Raw genomic sequence first — 16,403 nt, 5'->3', positions numbered from 1 at the left:
ATGGCCTTTCACAGTCGAGGCGATCTGGGAGCGATTGCGATAAGGAAGCTGAGAGTGTAATAAGAAATGTACCATATTTGATGCATACGACGATTTTCATTACACTTGCGAGGATAAAATAGGGTAAAAATAAATAGGTAACTATACTACGACAATACACACATCGCCATCTAGCCCCAAAGTAAACGTAGCTTGTGTTATGGGTACTTAGATGACTGATAAATATTTTTATGAATAACATACATAAATACTTATAATATACAGATAAACACCCAGACACTGAAAAACATTCATGTTCGTCACACAAACATGTTCAGTTGTGGGAATCGAACCCACGGCCGAGGACTCAGAAAGCAGGGTCGCTGCCACCTGCGTCTGTTTATATGAGAGAATATGCGATCAAGTGGACCATGGCCACCAATTATAACTACAAAAAAAAAAATAAGCAAGACGGTAGCACTACTAAAATTATATGTTTTATATAATTGATTTAAAAAAACTTCGTTTATTTATTTAAACTACACAAACTTAACAAGTTTATTTAACTAGGTAAATAACATTATCTAATGGTGACATTAAATGCATTCACCGCCGCCGAAGATATTTCTTCGTGTATTTTATTAACTTCCGCTTGAGTCAAAGTACGCTCCAGGTGGCGGTACACGATGCTATAACATAAGCTGTGCTTTTTTGTCTTTGGATGGACGAACTTGTCCTTTAGTTTTACCTGAAATTTAAACATTTAATTACAACCCATTGACGGACCGGTCGCCTCCCAAATTGAGAAGGGGTTAAGGCCACCACGATGGCCCATTTCGGATTGGTGGACTCCACACGCCTTTGAGACCATTATGGAGAACTCTCAGGCATGCAGGTTTCCTCGCGATGTTTTCCTTCAACGTTGAAGAAAGTGATATTTTACTTGTTTGAAATGCACATAACTTAGAAAAGTTAAAGGTGCTGGGTATTGAACTCTGCCCCCCCGAACATAAAGTCAAAGTGAATGAAGGAATGAATACACTTTTATTGTACACCACAGAGAAAATTTACAGAGATACAAATACAACAGCACAATAAAGTCCTACTTATTGGGCTATAACTAATTGTCTAAATTTTTATATTGCCAAATAATTATAAACGCAGACTTCTAGCGCGCGCTTAGATGCAATAACTCTATTTGCAATACGAGGTTCTCGGTTCGATTCCCAGTAGTAGCGGTGTGCACAGATTATTTGACCAGGCATAAATGAGGAAGATGGCATAAAATGGAAAATCCTTCCTATACAATTAATGTATGACATTAAGGGTAGCAGCATTTGTGCATGTACGCCACTGCCCAGTAGTTATAAATATTTCTTAATTTTGATTTATATTTCCAAACAGTAAAGCCAGTAATAGTTGTTGTGTTGATGGTAAAAAAATAAACAGATGGGATTTGACCTTTCGAAATCAGGGCCAGCCCTTAAACCACAGCAATTTAGGTAATGCTTAAAGGTGGGTCCACACACACAAGCTGTGCACTCTATGATCCTGATGGATTAGACCACACTGGTCGTACTCGCATCGCGATTAAAGGATCAGAGAATTTTGTAAACAATTATACATTCACATTAATCATCAACCAACATTTAAAGGTGTATCTTTATATTTTTTTGTTGCAAACCTGTTCAATGACATCCCCTCCAATTTCTCTAACTAGATCGTAAAAATCATTGCTCATAAAAGTATCTATCGTCAATGTTGGTGGCAACCAGAAAGACAAATCATTTGTACAGTGCGGATAAATTGATACTGGCTTGTATTCAATACACGCATTCACATCCTTGTTCTGAAACTGGCTCAAAAATCCTGGGTCAGTACTCCACATTAACCGTATATCAGGTATCTTATATAACGCCATTGCAAGCCTTTCTAAGCCCAATCCAAATGCATATGCTATGCTATTGTTAGGGCCTGCGTTTGCAAGAATCTCATTCCGCATTATACCACATCCTAGAACCTCCATCCAATTGTTGTCATAATAAATTTCTAATTCCCACGAGGGATGTGTAAAGGGAAAGTATGCATCAACCCATCTGTATTTTATATCCTCGCCAAAGAGAACCCTGACCATGCCAATAAGGTGGTTTTTCAATTGTGCCTCCATTAGTTTTGTTGCTTCTAAAGTGTGGCAGCTCTGCTTAGATGGGTCGGAGATAGAATTTTTGAATGCATTTGGATTGGTTGGATCAAAGGTTGGTTCAAATATGTCTAAGTCAGGATGGTTTTCAAACAGATGTTCTTTGCGTTGTAGTCTTACTGCATCTACCTGAAATATAATGTAACTGGGTTATTCAAATTTATAATCATTATTAATGAATCTTAATATAAACAAAACATAGAAAACTTTACACTATAAGGATTCTAGTGCTCTATAAATTATCCTAGTTGCAACAGTGCAAATCAGTTTATTGGTTACATAATCAGTCATCGAGTAGATGATTGCACTTTGAAGGACTAAAATAAGCATTTTCCTGTCCTTCAAATACAGGAGAGATACAAATGGGTTATGAATTCCAAGTGTAAACATAAGCAGATATATATTAACACCTGTTAATGATTTGTTGTTAACTAAGTCCCATGATTGACAAAACCTGTACTCAGCAGTGAAACACATCTTCTGTTCCTGAGCCCATTTCTGTTCTCTGCATGTGTGGCGTCAGCAATGACACATCAGATAAACTAATTAACATGACTGCAAAACAAAAACCCTGAGCTTCTGTTGTTTAACTTCACCACAGCACTTTCTTCAGTGGCTACAGATTATTTAAATTTGATGTTACTCACTTGATGAAACACTGGAAAATGAGTGGAATCTATCTCATCACGCCTGTAAACATCTCCAATCATCAGAAAATTATCCAGACCTGCCCTAAGCAACTCGCTTTGATGTGCTGTCATATGAGCTCGTAACAATGTAGAAGAATTGATGTAATAACAATCAGATCTGGCTCTACTTGGATGGTCTTCCGGTATGAGTAGATCGTCGAAATTTTGGCGAGTTGTTACTATAGGAGATAAATTATCGTAGACGCTGAACATAGGATTGCCTGCATATCTGAATGAGCCATAGAAATAATTAACTATACGTTGGCGAACCAAAGAAAGTGGATTGTCTTTTTTCAGGTGTAAATTTCTATTTATATACGACGATATCTTCGGTGTTATATTTGTGTAATCATCCGTACGATAATCCTTCCCGTTTATATGCACAGTTGCTAATGATTTGGGTGCCGTGCTATAATTTTTATTGATAAATGTTAAACATAATCGTTTGCTTCTAAATAGGATCTTCATGCTTAGATTATTGTTTATTTGTAAAACTAAAGATTGGATAATGCCATCACTTAAAACTGTGTTGGTAATAAACTTGATACACACTTTAAAGTCTTTTAATATTTCTTCTTTAGTCTTTTTGCGGTCTTTAAATCCTAAAAATCTTTGTTGTTGATGATATTTGACAAATTTCTATCAACCTAAATCAAATGTCAAAATGAAATTTTTTACCATAATGCCGCATCCAAATTTTTGCGTTTGCAAAAGTTACATTGCAAACGCATTTGTCGAATACCTTTGATTTGAAACAAAATCCACCATCGATGGTGAAATTACAAACAAAAGTACGCAAACAGCCATCCGCAAACGTGTTTGTTCTTTTGTGTTCTTTGTTTGCCGTTGTTTGTCATGCATATGGAGGCGGCTTAATAGAAAACTGTGCTATTGGTATTATAAACATAAAAAAATGAGTACCCAACAAGAAAAATACATAGGCTTGAATAAGATTGCAACTAACAATACGATAACCATTATAAATTACTTCATCAAAAAAATACTTCAATTATTAGAAATAACTGTGTGTAATTCTAGTGATAACTTTGTGTGTGTCAACATTCATGTCATGTCATTTCACTGTCACTGTCTACAAACAGGTGACTTTATTACCTAACTTAAAACCTCGAGAGGGATTCAAGCTTAATTTTAGACGCTATTTAAATAATAAACGAATGTACAATGATTCCGAAACGGTTATTACATATAGCTCAACTTAGTGTAGTGGGATTAGCTGGTTATTATATAGGACAAAACGAAAAGCCCGAAAGCAAGGAGTCTGTGTTGGTCAATGGAAAATTCATTAGTAGCAAACCAGGATTGCCGATATTCGGGACAGTATCTGCAGCAACACCGTTTACAGATAGTGGCGCTCCTAAAGATAGGGTATGTTTAATTGAAGAATCTCTTTAAAATGCTTGTTTTCATTCAACAGTAACAATTTGTATATACGTGCGTTTACCTTAATATTTGAGAGCAAAATAACCTTATCTCAAAAAAATCTAGAAAAATAATGGAATTCCTACGAGTAATATACGACACATTTTGTTGTAAATATTGTAAATAAATTATTAAATAGCTCAAACATGTATTTTCCTTCTCATAAAAATGTTGCAATTCAACTTAGTATAACATATCAGCCCAAAATATAGACTTATGATGCTAAATATCAGCCGAGTAGCACACTATTTGCACAATACTATTTGCTTTCCAAAACACTAGTAGTCATTACAAATTGGTATACCAAAAATCCTGTAAGATTAGGCAATGACAGCCAATTGGTGCAGCGGGCAGTGATCCTGCTTTTTGAATCCAAGGCTGTGGGTTTGATTCCCACAACTGAGAAATGCTTGAGTGATAACATGAATATTTTTAGTGTCTGGTCTGTATTATTATAAGTGTTTATGTATATTCTTCATAAAAGTTTTATGTCATATAACACAAGCTATGCTTACTTTTTGGCAATAAAGCAATTTATGGTTTTGGTTGTAGTATATTTATTTAATTTGATGATTTTTGGGATTTATGTTTTTAGATCTCAAGCCTATGTAAATTTTAAAATTGTCAGGTTTTAAAAATAAAATGACATGGCGTAATGTAAAGCACAAAAATTTTGTTTTTTGGCAGGTATCCCAAATAATGAAATATGGATTTCCTAGTCTTGACAATGTTCGCTCATACGATGATTTTGTCCTGTCATACGACCGTCGCAACCGGGTGCCTCATTGGGTGTTCGAGCATATAACCAAAGAGCATATAAAGAAGAATCAGTCAGTGGATAGAAGCAAATGTGACTTCACCCCTGATGAAAGTATACATCCATTCTTCAGGTGAAGTATATTTTGAATTACTAGCTATGCCCTGCTGTGAATAAGTTGTTTGGCTGAAGTTATCCAGCGGGGAGCCGCATCAGTGGGCATACATACAATGCACAGTTCCAGACCAACCAAGTGCAGAAAAGGCCCAGGAACAGAAGAAGAAAAAGTTGTTTGGCTGTTACTTTTTAGGAAGTGGGAGGACAATATCTAGTGCAGAAATACGAATGTTTCTATAAACCACGCTTGGGAACTTAATCTTTTTCCAAGGCCAAAAGAACACTAAGCAACTACATCTTTCAACTAAATGTATATCAAACATCATGTCTATTAGTTGCTAAGTTAGGGTGTGAAAGAAGGACAAACAAACAAAAACACTTTCGCATTTATCTAGAGCGAGGTGTGTATGCTACATGCTTGGCAGCAGTATAAAACTGCATCATTTCAAGTTGTTGGTGTGTTCCATATAGTTGCCTAAAATGCAACTGGTTTTTAATAATAATGATTTGGGCCTTTATTCATGTGATTGTTTGCGTATCGCAGCGTGACCAAAGAGTATATGTATCCAAATTTGTCCAAACATTTCAACCTTCTTCTATCCTCTTTACATTGTACATCTTTGTACGCTTAGATCTTTTATACTACGCAACAGATTTTAATGCAGTTTTTAGCAATAGATAGAGTCATTTAAGAGGAAGGTTGATATGTAGTTATTGTTAATTATCTACTTGTAAGTTCATTGCTGGTTTAATAAGGTTGGGAACCCCTTAGTATAAAGGATTAGGTGCCACAATGGCGATTGGCTGTAAAACACATCCGTGGTTCTTTTACGATCGTGACGAAATTATTTTATTACTTTTAGATCCCAGAACACTGACTACAGAGGGTCAGGGTTTGATAGAGGGCACATGGCGGCTGCCGGAAACCATCGGCTCGCTCAGAAACACGTGGAACAAACATTCTTTCTAACGAATATGGCGCCACAGGTATAAATTGCATTCATATCTTAAGTTGAGACATTTAATTTGCGTTGGTACCTGGCCTAAGGCCCGACTGAGATCCGTTTTTGCACACTGCACTAAATCTATACTCCCCATGCTCAGACTGAACTCCATGTTTTGCCATTACTATAAAGTTCGTTTCTTCACACTTGTGTTACTTTTTGGTGTGTACAATATAAATCTGCTGGACATACAGTTTTGTGGATATTTCTACACTCTTGTATTCCCTGCACTCTGCGTCTATAATCTAGCTAAATTTCGAAAATAATAAACATAATAATATAAACAAAATAAAGAAAATATAAATGATTAAACAATTCGGTGGGTTCCTGGTTTCATCATTCTCGGAATGACAAGAGTTTGGGCTGTAGTCCACCATGCTGGCCATGTGTGGATTGGTTGTCTTCACACGCCTTTGACAACAATTATGAAGAAATCAAACCGTTTCCGTTTTTAAAGGTCGGCGAAGGATTCAATCGTCACGCCTGGAACACACTAGAAAAGCACGTGCGAAAGTTGACTAAGGTCTACGAAAATGTATATTGTTGCACGGGACCCTTGTATCTGCCTAGGTAAATGTTTTAGACTTTGTTTTTTTTTTGGAAGCAAAATAACGTTTGAATACGACCAACGACTTGAATTATATAATATCGTTGACTACTACTTTTACGCGATAGCGCTCTTTACAGGACGATTGTAAAATATAAATCAGTACAAGTATATCATACTTGGCCACCATTTTATCGTCTCTATAACAGGTTTCATTCTTTACTTGGTCATTGGTTAATTGGTTAGACGGCCGAGTGGCGCAGTGGGCAGCAACCCTGCTTTCTGACTCCAAGGTCGTGGGTTCGATTCCCAAAACTGGAAAATGTTTGTGTGATGAACGTGAATGTTTTTCAGTGTCCGGGTGTTTATCTGTATATTATAAGTATTTATGTGTATTATATTCATAAGCTATTTTAGTACCCATAACACAAAGTACGCTTACTTTGTGGCTAGATGGCGACGTGTGTATTGTCGTAGTATATTTATTTATTGGTAAAGATGTTTCAAGTATAGAAGCATATAGCATTATTTAATTACGACAATTCCGACATAGTCCCATTTTAATTTCATACAGATCTGATGAAGAGTTTTAGAGATACACAACAGAGCTTCAAAAAATTACATCAAACTATGCATTATTTACGCAACCACATAACATTACATCATGCCTGTACCTTCGAAAGCGTTATACTGATGTATTCAGTATATTTGAGTTATACTCACCTATTGCACGACTAGCATGGGAAAGGATAAAAATTTATCTTTTCTCACAGCTTTATCAACTCTCAGAGCACTGGCGCATAAGTGGATAAAATATCCAAATAATACATGTCTTATAAGAAACGGGGGTAAACTTCTCCCCTTCTATGTTTCCGTGCTTTAGCAAGTAATATCCTTGTCAAGGGATATTATTTTTGTCTCCTACCTGCTGAATACATTTGCGTATACATGCGTATGTAGCTGCGCATACAGTTGCAAATTTTTAAGCATAGTAGTTCAGGCTTGCTTTAAACAATATAGTAATATTTCAATTTTAGTTGTTATAACATTAATTCCCGAAGTCGTTATCTTAATAAAATGTATTGTAGGAAGGAATCCGATGGCAAATCTTATGTAAAATATCAAGTGATTGGCGCCAACACGGTGGCAGTTCCCACACATTTCTACAAGGTAGTGGTGGCGGAGACTTCCGACGGAACGCTGGACTTGGAATCGTATGTTATGCCCAATCAGAAGTTACCTGATGATACGCCCGTCTCTTGTTATATGGTAAGTTGTTACAAATAGGTGACTGCAATCTCTCCCGTAGCCTAGTTGCTATAAGACCGCCTACTTGTATAAACTAGATATTTATAAATTTTGCTGTATTTTTATGTGGTGTACAATAAAAGTGTATTCATTCATACAAGTATAGATTTGCTCGCTCGCAATCGAGGAGTCGTTTACTCATATCAAACTCTGTATCGTTAAACTAAAATGGACCTAATGTCACTCATTTTGTAGTCTGAAATCCTGTACTTCTTATTTTAGTTTTAAAAACGCCTCGAATTTGCGGTGAGCGACACGCCAGGTTGCAAATTGTGGAACAATCTTTTTGACGGCCGACTGGCGCAGTCGTCATCGACCCTGCTTTCTGAGTCCAAGGCCATGGGTTCGATTCCCACAACTGAAATTTTTTTATGTGATGAACATTTTTTTTTTTTTTTTTTTTTTTTTTTTTTTTTTTTTTACGATAGGCCAGCGTTTGACGACAATCATGCCCGTTAGAAAGCAATGATGAGGTCTAGGTTGGAGCACGCTTGCCTAGAAAAAGCCTATTCACTCTAGCCTTGAAGGTACTTAAATTATACGTGGCAGGAAACACAGTTACCGGGAGGGCGTTCCACATCTTAGCGGCACGTATCAGAAACGTGGATAAAAAACGTTTCGTGCGTGTTGATGGGATATCAACCACATAAGGATGCCACCGCTCTCGGTGTCTCGCTGTTCTGTGGTAAAACGGGGAAGGGGGAACAAGATTGTGAAGTTCCTGAGCACACTCACCGAAGTATATCCGGTAAAAAACCGATAAACAGGCAACATTGCGTCGGTGCTGGAGACTATGTAGTTTCGCCTGCGTTAACGAATTGTCGCCTATAATTCTCCTGGCGCGACGATCCACCGAATCCAAAGCTTCAAGTTGGTACTTGGCAGAGCCACCCCACAGGTGACTACAGTACTCCATGCAGGTTCGCACTTGAGCCTGGTACAGTGCGAGGCGTTGACCTGGCGTGAAGTACCGCCTAACCTTATTGAGGATACCAAGTTTTTCAGTGACAACATGAATGTTTTTCAGTGTCTGGGTGTTTATCTGCATATTATAAGTATTTATGTATATTATTCATAAAAATATTCTTATTCTTAGTACCCATAACACAAGCTACGCTTACTTTGGGGCTAGATGGCGATGTGTGTATTGTCGTAGTATATTTATTTATTTACTTACTTATATCCACTGTCTGCCATCAAGATTTTATATCATTCGGGTATACATATTCCATAAAAGCTGGGATCGTATATAGCGGGCAGCATCTTTGGTGCAGCGGTAATACTTTGTCATCCTTTGCTTGCTATTAATAAAAAATATATATAAGGTCACGGTGGTGAATCTACAAAGAGATTTTCCATCTACGCAGGATATATAATATATAGTGAGCAAGTGTACCTACCTATGCGCAAGCACGGGTGCACTTTCTACTCCCTCACACTCAGTCTGATGGGACGGCAGCTACGACTAGACTTGAAAGAAATCATGCTCAGGACAAACATCTTAACGTGCTCTATGAGGCATGGGGTGGATTCACCTCCAATTTTAAACTTCGGGCTGGTATTTCTTGATAAAAAAATCCAATATTACTTGTTCATTGGCTCGGCCCGGGATCAAACCCTCGTGTTCTACAATCGAAAATGATAACCACTCGACCAACGAGGCCCGTTGGTTAAACGTATAATGCAAGCCACTTATTGTTTTCAGGTACCACCGGAGACTATCGAAAAAGCCGCGGGTCTATTATTCTTTGACAAAATACATAGAAGTAAATTGAATAGAATAAATGGGAAAAAGGTATAAATCTCAAGTTTTCTTGTAAAAACACATACCTTTACTAAATAGGTATGTGTTACTGCCATACTTATGTAGGTCTAGTTTAAGTTTTTTAACAATTTTAAATAATGACTTGTGATAATTTATTTTATTTAATCTGTCGAATTAATTATAATTTTATAGTAAATCAAAAGACATAATGTGATTTCTAGTTTAATAACTTGTACGATTTCTCATCATGATTAATATTTATTTAATAAAAATTATATTTATTATTATATTTTTTATTTTTGAGCTAAATGTTCTATTTAAATTTAATAAATATGCCACATGTTTATTGTATCAACAATGCTTTTAACCTGCGCCAACGTAATTTACACATACACAAAAAGTGTAAAATACAAATAAAATGTCTATAGATAACACTGGTACTTTCCTTGCTTCTACGAGTATGTAAAAAGGAATACGAATTATATGATCCTAGTAACTTTCTACATTTCACTTGGCACCGACTTCAAAAGTTTTAGAAAATTTCTTGCTTTTTAGTTGTATTACAAAGTCGGTTTTTTTTTTTGCCAAAAATTATTTTGTTAATTTATCTAAATTTCAGTGTATCTTACGTTATTTTAAAATACTACCTGTCTGTTTATCGTATAACAGATATCGTTAAGAAAGAACGGAGTCTTCTGATACAGGTGTCTACTACAAGAAAGTACATCTAAAAGAAAGTTACAAAACTAACTATTTTGTTAAAACAGTTTTTTTTTTAATAAACTATTTTGATTTCGAATTTCTTCCGATATGAGGACTGATTTGTCGATAGGTTTACTAGAATAGAACTCTATTTGACCGAATTCAAAGAATTGCAAAAAGCTCTACAGACTTTGTTATGATTTCAGAGAATTTATTGAAAAATACTTCAATTAAGATTTTTTTTCCTTTTCCTACCAATTGTTAGTTGGTAATTATTCCAGGAATTTACATAGAAATCTATTCCAGGCACAAATTACCGATTTTTGATAAAAATCTAGAGTGGTGAATTATAACATTTTGATTATCGCTGATCTAAAAAAAAAGTAACCATGAGAACTAGATACTAGAAGCGTTAGACAAGGATTAAACTTTAGTAAAATAAAAACACGGTTATGTATAAAACATGTATAATATATATTTAAAAGGAAAGTATACATATATAAAGGTAGCGGACAAAGGTTTGTATTAGTTTTCTTCTTCTTCGTCTGAGGCACCGTTCTGCTGTGGCTCTTCGTCCATACCAGCGTCACCCATTCCTGGGGATTAGAAAAGCATATTCATATTCATCATGATTAGCCTCCTCTTTCATAGGAGAGATTTAAAAAAGAAAAAAAAAATTTCTATTTAGCTTTGATTATTACTTTTTTAAATTATTCTATTATATAGTAGTGTAGATGGGTCACAGTTATCAAAGTAAAAAAGAATTATTTATAAATAAATGTAGCTTTAGGTTAAAGTTGGCGAACGAATTTATCACCTTCCCATTATAATTGTGTAAACATATATGTACGAACGCTTCATAAGTGCCTGTGATAGACCTACATGAATAAAGGATTCTAGCTGCGTCACTAAAAGCTGTAATACCCTATGTTCTGTTGATGACAATGTATTTATATGGTACCATGGAGCCGGGAATTTTGGAACCATTTTGGAACCGGGAAGAACTGAAATTCTTCGTAGTTTTTTTTACGGGTACGAATGTAGTTATCACCATCATCTCGCTACCATGTACACACATTTCGATGTAACGTACGGAATATTAGTAAAATTTAGCTTAGTTTGATATATAATAAGCGAAAGGCAAGAGAATTTATATGGTGTAATTTATAATTTTTCTCACTCCTTATACTTTACACTAAACATATCTTCGGCGATGTAATCACTACGCACGTTCCGCTGCAATGAATATTATTTTGTACAGATTCTACTTCGTTTCGTGCAGTAAACCAAATTAAGCTTAATTTTCATAGAATAACATGGAATGCCGCAAAGTAACGCCTGCTTCTAATCCAATACAATGTACGAGTCGAAAGTGCCATCTACGTGCCGATTTCAATAAAGAAATATTCGCCATTTTCTTTGACTTTGCGTAAAGACAAAGAATGATGGTATCGAACCTTGATCTTCTTCCTCGTCGGCAGAGTCCCCAGCGACTTCTGCGTTCTCCGCCTCGGCACGCTCCATCTGTCTCGCGAGCTCTGCCTCGTCTGTAGCCGTCACAACTTTAGGCTGTGGAGTGACAAATGTTTAACTCAATAAATACCTAAATAAATAAATTATTACGAAAATACACACAAAGTAAGCGTACCTTGTGCTATGGGTACTAGAAAGTGATGAGTATTTATGAATCATCATCATCATCATATCAACCCATTACCGGCCCACAACAGGGCAGGTCTCCTCCCACAAAGAGAAGGGGTCAAGGAGGTAGTCCACCACGCTGGCTTTTGAGAACGTTATGGAGAACTCTTAGGCATGCAGGTTTCCTAACGATGTTTATCTTCACTGTTGAAGCAAATGATATTTTAATTCTTTTAAACGCACATAACCGAATTTTTCTACGTTATCATAAACAAAGAAAAGTTCAAGCTGCATGCTGGTTCAAAGTCTTAGTCTTGCCCACTGTTGGGCTATCACCACTTTGTGTTTTACAATCTGCCAATAAGCTTTAACTCGTTGGCAAATTTCTATAAATTTAAATCTTGATAGTGTTTGCATTCTATTTATTATGTCTGTTAAAGTTTATTGGGCGATTGTGAAACCGGCATTTAGGGCCTAGAGTTTCTGATAAGTGTCAGAAAGCTTATTCAAAAAATTTGTCATATGCGAATAAGCTATACATATATACATTTTCTTTCTTTCTTAGTATATATTATATACTATATACTAAGAAAAAAAGAAAATGTCAAATCTTATGATCACGTCAGAAGATGGTGAAATGGGCCCTTCATGTTGTTATTTTAGACTTGTTTCAAAAACACACTAAAATTTTTCTTACATATGTTGAAGCATTTCCTATATTGAATGGGGAAATCCTGCATTAAATATGTTTATTGGCACTACTGTATGGCTAGCATGTGTGTCACAAGTTAATTATCTGTACTTTTATAACTCATATTTTCTATAGCTATTTTAATGAGATAATTTATGGGTAGACACTATTTATATATTTATGGGTAGACATAATTTTCTTGTGGCGTAGCATGCTTGGGATTTGATAAGGTCGGTAACTTATCAGGTTGTTGGCTTTATGTACATCATTATTGTTGGGAATTTTATAAGTAGTGGTAAAAATATTATTTTTTTCTACCCACCGCCATCTGCACGTTGAACACTCCACCGGCAGTGGTGATTGTTTCTTCAATTTTATCGATGGCATCTTGAAGTGCTTTGAGCCCATCTGTTTTCTCAGGTGTTGATGTTGTCATAACTGGAAAAAATGAATTTCAATGACGTAGTGTAACTGTCAAAAACCAAATTGCACGTTTTAATTTTTTTTTAGGTAAATGTACTGTTAATATGAAATTTTATGATATTATGGTAATTTCCATTTAACAGCAGAAGTCTTATGTAAAATTGTGTCTTATTTGTTACGATTTTTTAAAGTGGAATAAAAAAATTCCCTTGACTCAGTTGGTGGTAAGCGATGATGCAGTCTAAGATGGTAACAGGCTAAATTGTAAGGGGTATGGTTGTTATTTTAAACTCACACCCCTAATCGGTTTCTACACGACATGGCATAGGGTGGTAACCATCCACGGCTAAAGCCTCCCACAAGACTAGACCAGATAAACCACTTATCGGGCGATCGTAAGTTTCTGAATCTTATTTATTTATACTCTTTCTTACCACTCAGAAAAACGAGAAAAAAAAGGAACAAACACCTGAAGAATGAAGCAGGGTACGAAAGGCGGCCTTATCGCTAAGTAGCGATCTTTGCCAGGCAACCTTAGGATCAGGAAAACTAAAAAGAAAAACCAATAGCCACCAATCGTTTTTCTTTTTAGTTTTCCTACACACTATTTAGTACATACATACAAATATCTACATACTAATACATAAACCAGACAAACAAATACATAATGTTAATTATCTTTTTATTGAATATAATAAAAGGCAGTTTTTAAATAAAAATTTATCTTTAAAAACGGTCTTCTGTAAAATTTGTGTTAACTCTGTTACACTAAGTTAATTAAAGAATCACAGTAAGATTTCAAAGAGTCCTAAAAATAGGCTCAGAGAAGTTTTTGTGAGTGACCTAAGTCATGCTAGTAAAGTAACCATTTGCATCTCCTTCATGAAAACATTCATAAAACATCACTTGTTTTTATATCCTCTCTACCTACTTAAAAACAATATAAATAAAATCATCTAATAAATTGTTACTATGTTATATAAGAATAGAGCTGACGTTTTTAATGTATCTTACTGTAACAATTGTAACTGAAAATAAAATTAAATAAATGAAAACAAATTAAATGACAATTTCAATTATCTTGTCCTACAAAGTGTTTTCAATTCCATTTTATATTTATTCATCGTAGCTTTGTCATTCTTCATTCTCATCATCATATCAACTGTCTTTTGTAGGGAGATTCAAATGAGCAAAGATCATGTTTTTCAACTCACCATACAGAGGTGGAGCAATAAGGTTAATCTTAATAGGCATTTCCATTGTAGACAGTGAAAGGCCAGCCTTCAATGCTGCCTTGACAGCATCAATGCCTTCATAGCCATAGCATGCACACTCAATATCCGCACGGATCTTGACAGCTTGAGATGTTAGCTTCCTCTTGATATTGGCTAGGAGTACTTCCTTAGTTTTCTCATCAAGACCACATTCGTTGAGGACTGATGGATCTCTGAAAAGTTAGTTAATACTTATAAAACAATAGACAAAACTGAAGACAAAAGCTAGTTCCAAAATTATTAAAAAATAACTCACACTGCAGCCTGTTTAAAGTAGTCGTAAGCCGACGCCTTCTTATACTTCTCCTCAAAGCGCCAGGCTGTCTGTTTGTACAGCTCCTCCAGTTGTTCTGAACTTTGATAACGTAAGAGCTCCGCAACGTGTCGGAGGATGGAGTTCACCGCTTTCGCTTTAGCATACCTTTCTGTGCATTTATCTATATCTTCAGCGGAGACACGACGTTTCGATAAGTCAATGTAACCTATAATAGATATTAAAGTAAGTGCACTTTATAGCATTCTATGGATTCTCAGTGCTAACATGAGGCCTAACTTACTAACGCTAACTTAAGAATTTATTGAAAGTCACACTAACCAAGAACTAACATAGTAGTTTGTAAGGATTGAAACTTTTTTGTAAAATTAGATGGAATTTATAAAGCCTCACTCCCACTCCTACAAACCCATTTGAAAATCTCATTTGGACTTACTGAATTGTAGAATTTTTTGTATGAGCCACAATTAACATGAGTAACCATAGTTTTAATGGTGAAGGAAATCTTCGTGAGGATTATCTATGATGTGTGAAGCCTACCAAGCCGCACTTGTCGTGCTTTGTGCACTATAATTTCAAACATCATTCTGAGAGAAGACCCATGGCCTGTAGTGAGCAGTTAATGGTGATTTCAAAAGGCCTGCCGATATAACAAACTCACCCTTTTCTTTGTCAACTCTGATCACCACAACGGGCTCAGTTTTCCCTACTCTAATCAATTTGTTGATAGATCTGATACGTCTCCTCGACAACTCTGACAACAGAATCATGCCCTCTATGTTGTTATACTCTAACAGATGGACGTACGCGCCCATCTCCGCGATAGATCTCACGTTCACCATCACTACATCCTCCACCTCAGGGTATTTCTCCTGGTAAAACCTGCACGACAACGGCATCTGTAATTTTGGGGAACATAACCTTAATATTTGGAAATCAACCAATGTACCCTAAATATACGAATGACACCGATAAGACAGAGCACCTTATTGTTAGGTTTTTAAATGCTTTTATAATTGTATCGACGAAATTACAAAAATAATGATGAAATGTTCAATTTGTTCACGTTGATCACCTAACTTGACAAACAGGAATTTGACAAGTTGACTTGACTTAAACTTAGAGCCACAGACCATATTTTATAACTACTGACATTTGTTTATAGAGTATAAAAAGCTATTTATTGTCGTTTCGGCCAACACACGGTGAATGTAACTTGCGCAAGTAACTCGAACGCTTAATTTAATATGAGGGTGGCTCCAAATACAAGGAACCGCAAAAGTTTCGCATTGTGTCCTTGTGTCTTAGCTTACATCCCTAATACTAGAAAACTGTATGTTGGCATAGTATAACTGTGTAATATGACTATAGGTACTTAGTACTTACACGTAAAACGTCTAGACTTTTTTTTCTTCCAAATGCTGCACATCGACCATATTATTAACCTATGAATAAAACAATAATACCTATGGAAACCTAATGCCTGTTTTTCATTCATTTATAAAATAGATTAATATTTCAATCAATAAAGATTAACCTAAAGAAGATATTAAGGTTACCGCTATTTGCCTGTAGTTATAATTTTTATTTCA

General features: G+C 35.7%; 3 protein-coding genes across 3 annotated transcripts; 1 reads left to right on the top strand and 2 right to left on the bottom strand.

Annotated features, from left to right (window-relative positions):
* Positions 1–497: 497 nt before the first annotated feature.
* LOC120624563 (probable phenylalanine--tRNA ligase, mitochondrial) lies at positions 498–3,540 on the bottom strand. The gene is made up of 3 exons (XM_039891201.1): positions 2,827–3,540; positions 1,664–2,308; positions 498–727 (listed from the first exon to the last, which is right to left on the bottom strand). The coding sequence occupies exons 1-3, from the start codon at positions 3,334–3,336 to the stop codon at positions 560–562; spliced, it is 1,323 nt and encodes a 440-aa protein (XP_039747135.1). The 5' UTR covers positions 3,337–3,540; the 3' UTR covers positions 498–559.
* A 158-nt stretch (positions 3,541–3,698) lies between these two features.
* Positions 3,699–9,956, top strand: LOC120624572 (endonuclease G, mitochondrial). Its single transcript, XM_039891210.1, has 6 exons — positions 3,699–4,254; positions 4,996–5,198; positions 6,046–6,169; positions 6,644–6,756; positions 7,822–8,002; positions 9,747–9,956. Exons 1-6 carry the CDS (start codon positions 4,051–4,053, stop codon positions 9,840–9,842), a joined length of 921 nt encoding a protein of 306 aa, XP_039747144.1. The 5' UTR covers positions 3,699–4,050; the 3' UTR covers positions 9,843–9,956.
* A 1,007-nt stretch (positions 9,957–10,963) lies between these two features.
* Positions 10,964–15,926, bottom strand: LOC120626215 (eukaryotic translation initiation factor 2 subunit 1). Its single transcript, XM_039893620.1, has 7 exons — positions 15,797–15,926; positions 15,473–15,710; positions 14,794–15,019; positions 14,478–14,710; positions 13,163–13,278; positions 11,966–12,077; positions 10,964–11,104 (listed from the first exon to the last, which is right to left on the bottom strand). The coding sequence occupies exons 2-7, from the start codon at positions 15,708–15,710 to the stop codon at positions 11,034–11,036; spliced, it is 996 nt and encodes a 331-aa protein (XP_039749554.1). The 5' UTR covers positions 15,797–15,926; the 3' UTR covers positions 10,964–11,033.
* Positions 15,927–16,403: the final 477 nt, after the last annotated feature.

This window comes from Pararge aegeria, chromosome 1 (genome assembly GCF_905163445.1).
Source record: "Pararge aegeria chromosome 1, ilParAegt1.1, whole genome shotgun sequence".
Classification (NCBI taxonomy): domain Eukaryota; kingdom Metazoa; phylum Arthropoda; class Insecta; order Lepidoptera; family Nymphalidae; genus Pararge; species Pararge aegeria.
Note: the sequence above shows the minus strand (reverse complement) of the source record. Positions and strands in the feature narration are given on the sequence as shown.

Bases quoted from the DNA above. Each gene is read 5' to 3' on its own strand.
- LOC120624572 (XM_039891210.1), top strand. From the start codon at position 4,051: ATGATTCCGAAACGGTTATTACATATAGCTCAACTTAGTGTAGTGGGA. The intron at 5,199-6,045 runs GTGAAGTATATT...TATTACTTTTAG, and splicing joins AGTATACATCCATTCTTCAG to ATCCCAGAACACTGACTACA. The intron at 6,757-7,821 runs GTAAATGTTTTA...AATGTATTGTAG, and splicing joins GGACCCTTGTATCTGCCTAG to GAAGGAATCCGATGGCAAAT.
- LOC120624563 (XM_039891201.1), bottom strand. From the start codon at position 3,336: ATGAAGATCCTATTTAGAAGCAAACGATTATGTTTAACATTTATCAAT. The intron at 2,309-2,826 runs GTGAGTAACATC...ATTATATTTCAG, and splicing joins ATTTTCCAGTGTTTCATCAA to GTAGATGCAGTAAGACTACA. The intron at 728-1,663 runs GTTTGCAACAAA...TTTAAATTTCAG, and splicing joins GAGGGGATGTCATTGAACAG to GTAAAACTAAAGGACAAGTT.
- LOC120626215 (XM_039893620.1), bottom strand. From the start codon at position 15,710: ATGCCGTTGTCGTGCAGGTTTTACCAGGAGAAATACCCTGAGGTGGAG. The intron at 13,279-14,477 runs GTGAGTTGAAAA...CATTTTTTCCAG, and splicing joins TATTGCTCCACCTCTGTATG to TTATGACAACATCAACACCT. The intron at 11,105-11,965 runs GTTCGATACCAT...TCTAATCCCCAG, and splicing joins CGACGAGGAAGAAGATCAAG to GAATGGGTGACGCTGGTATG.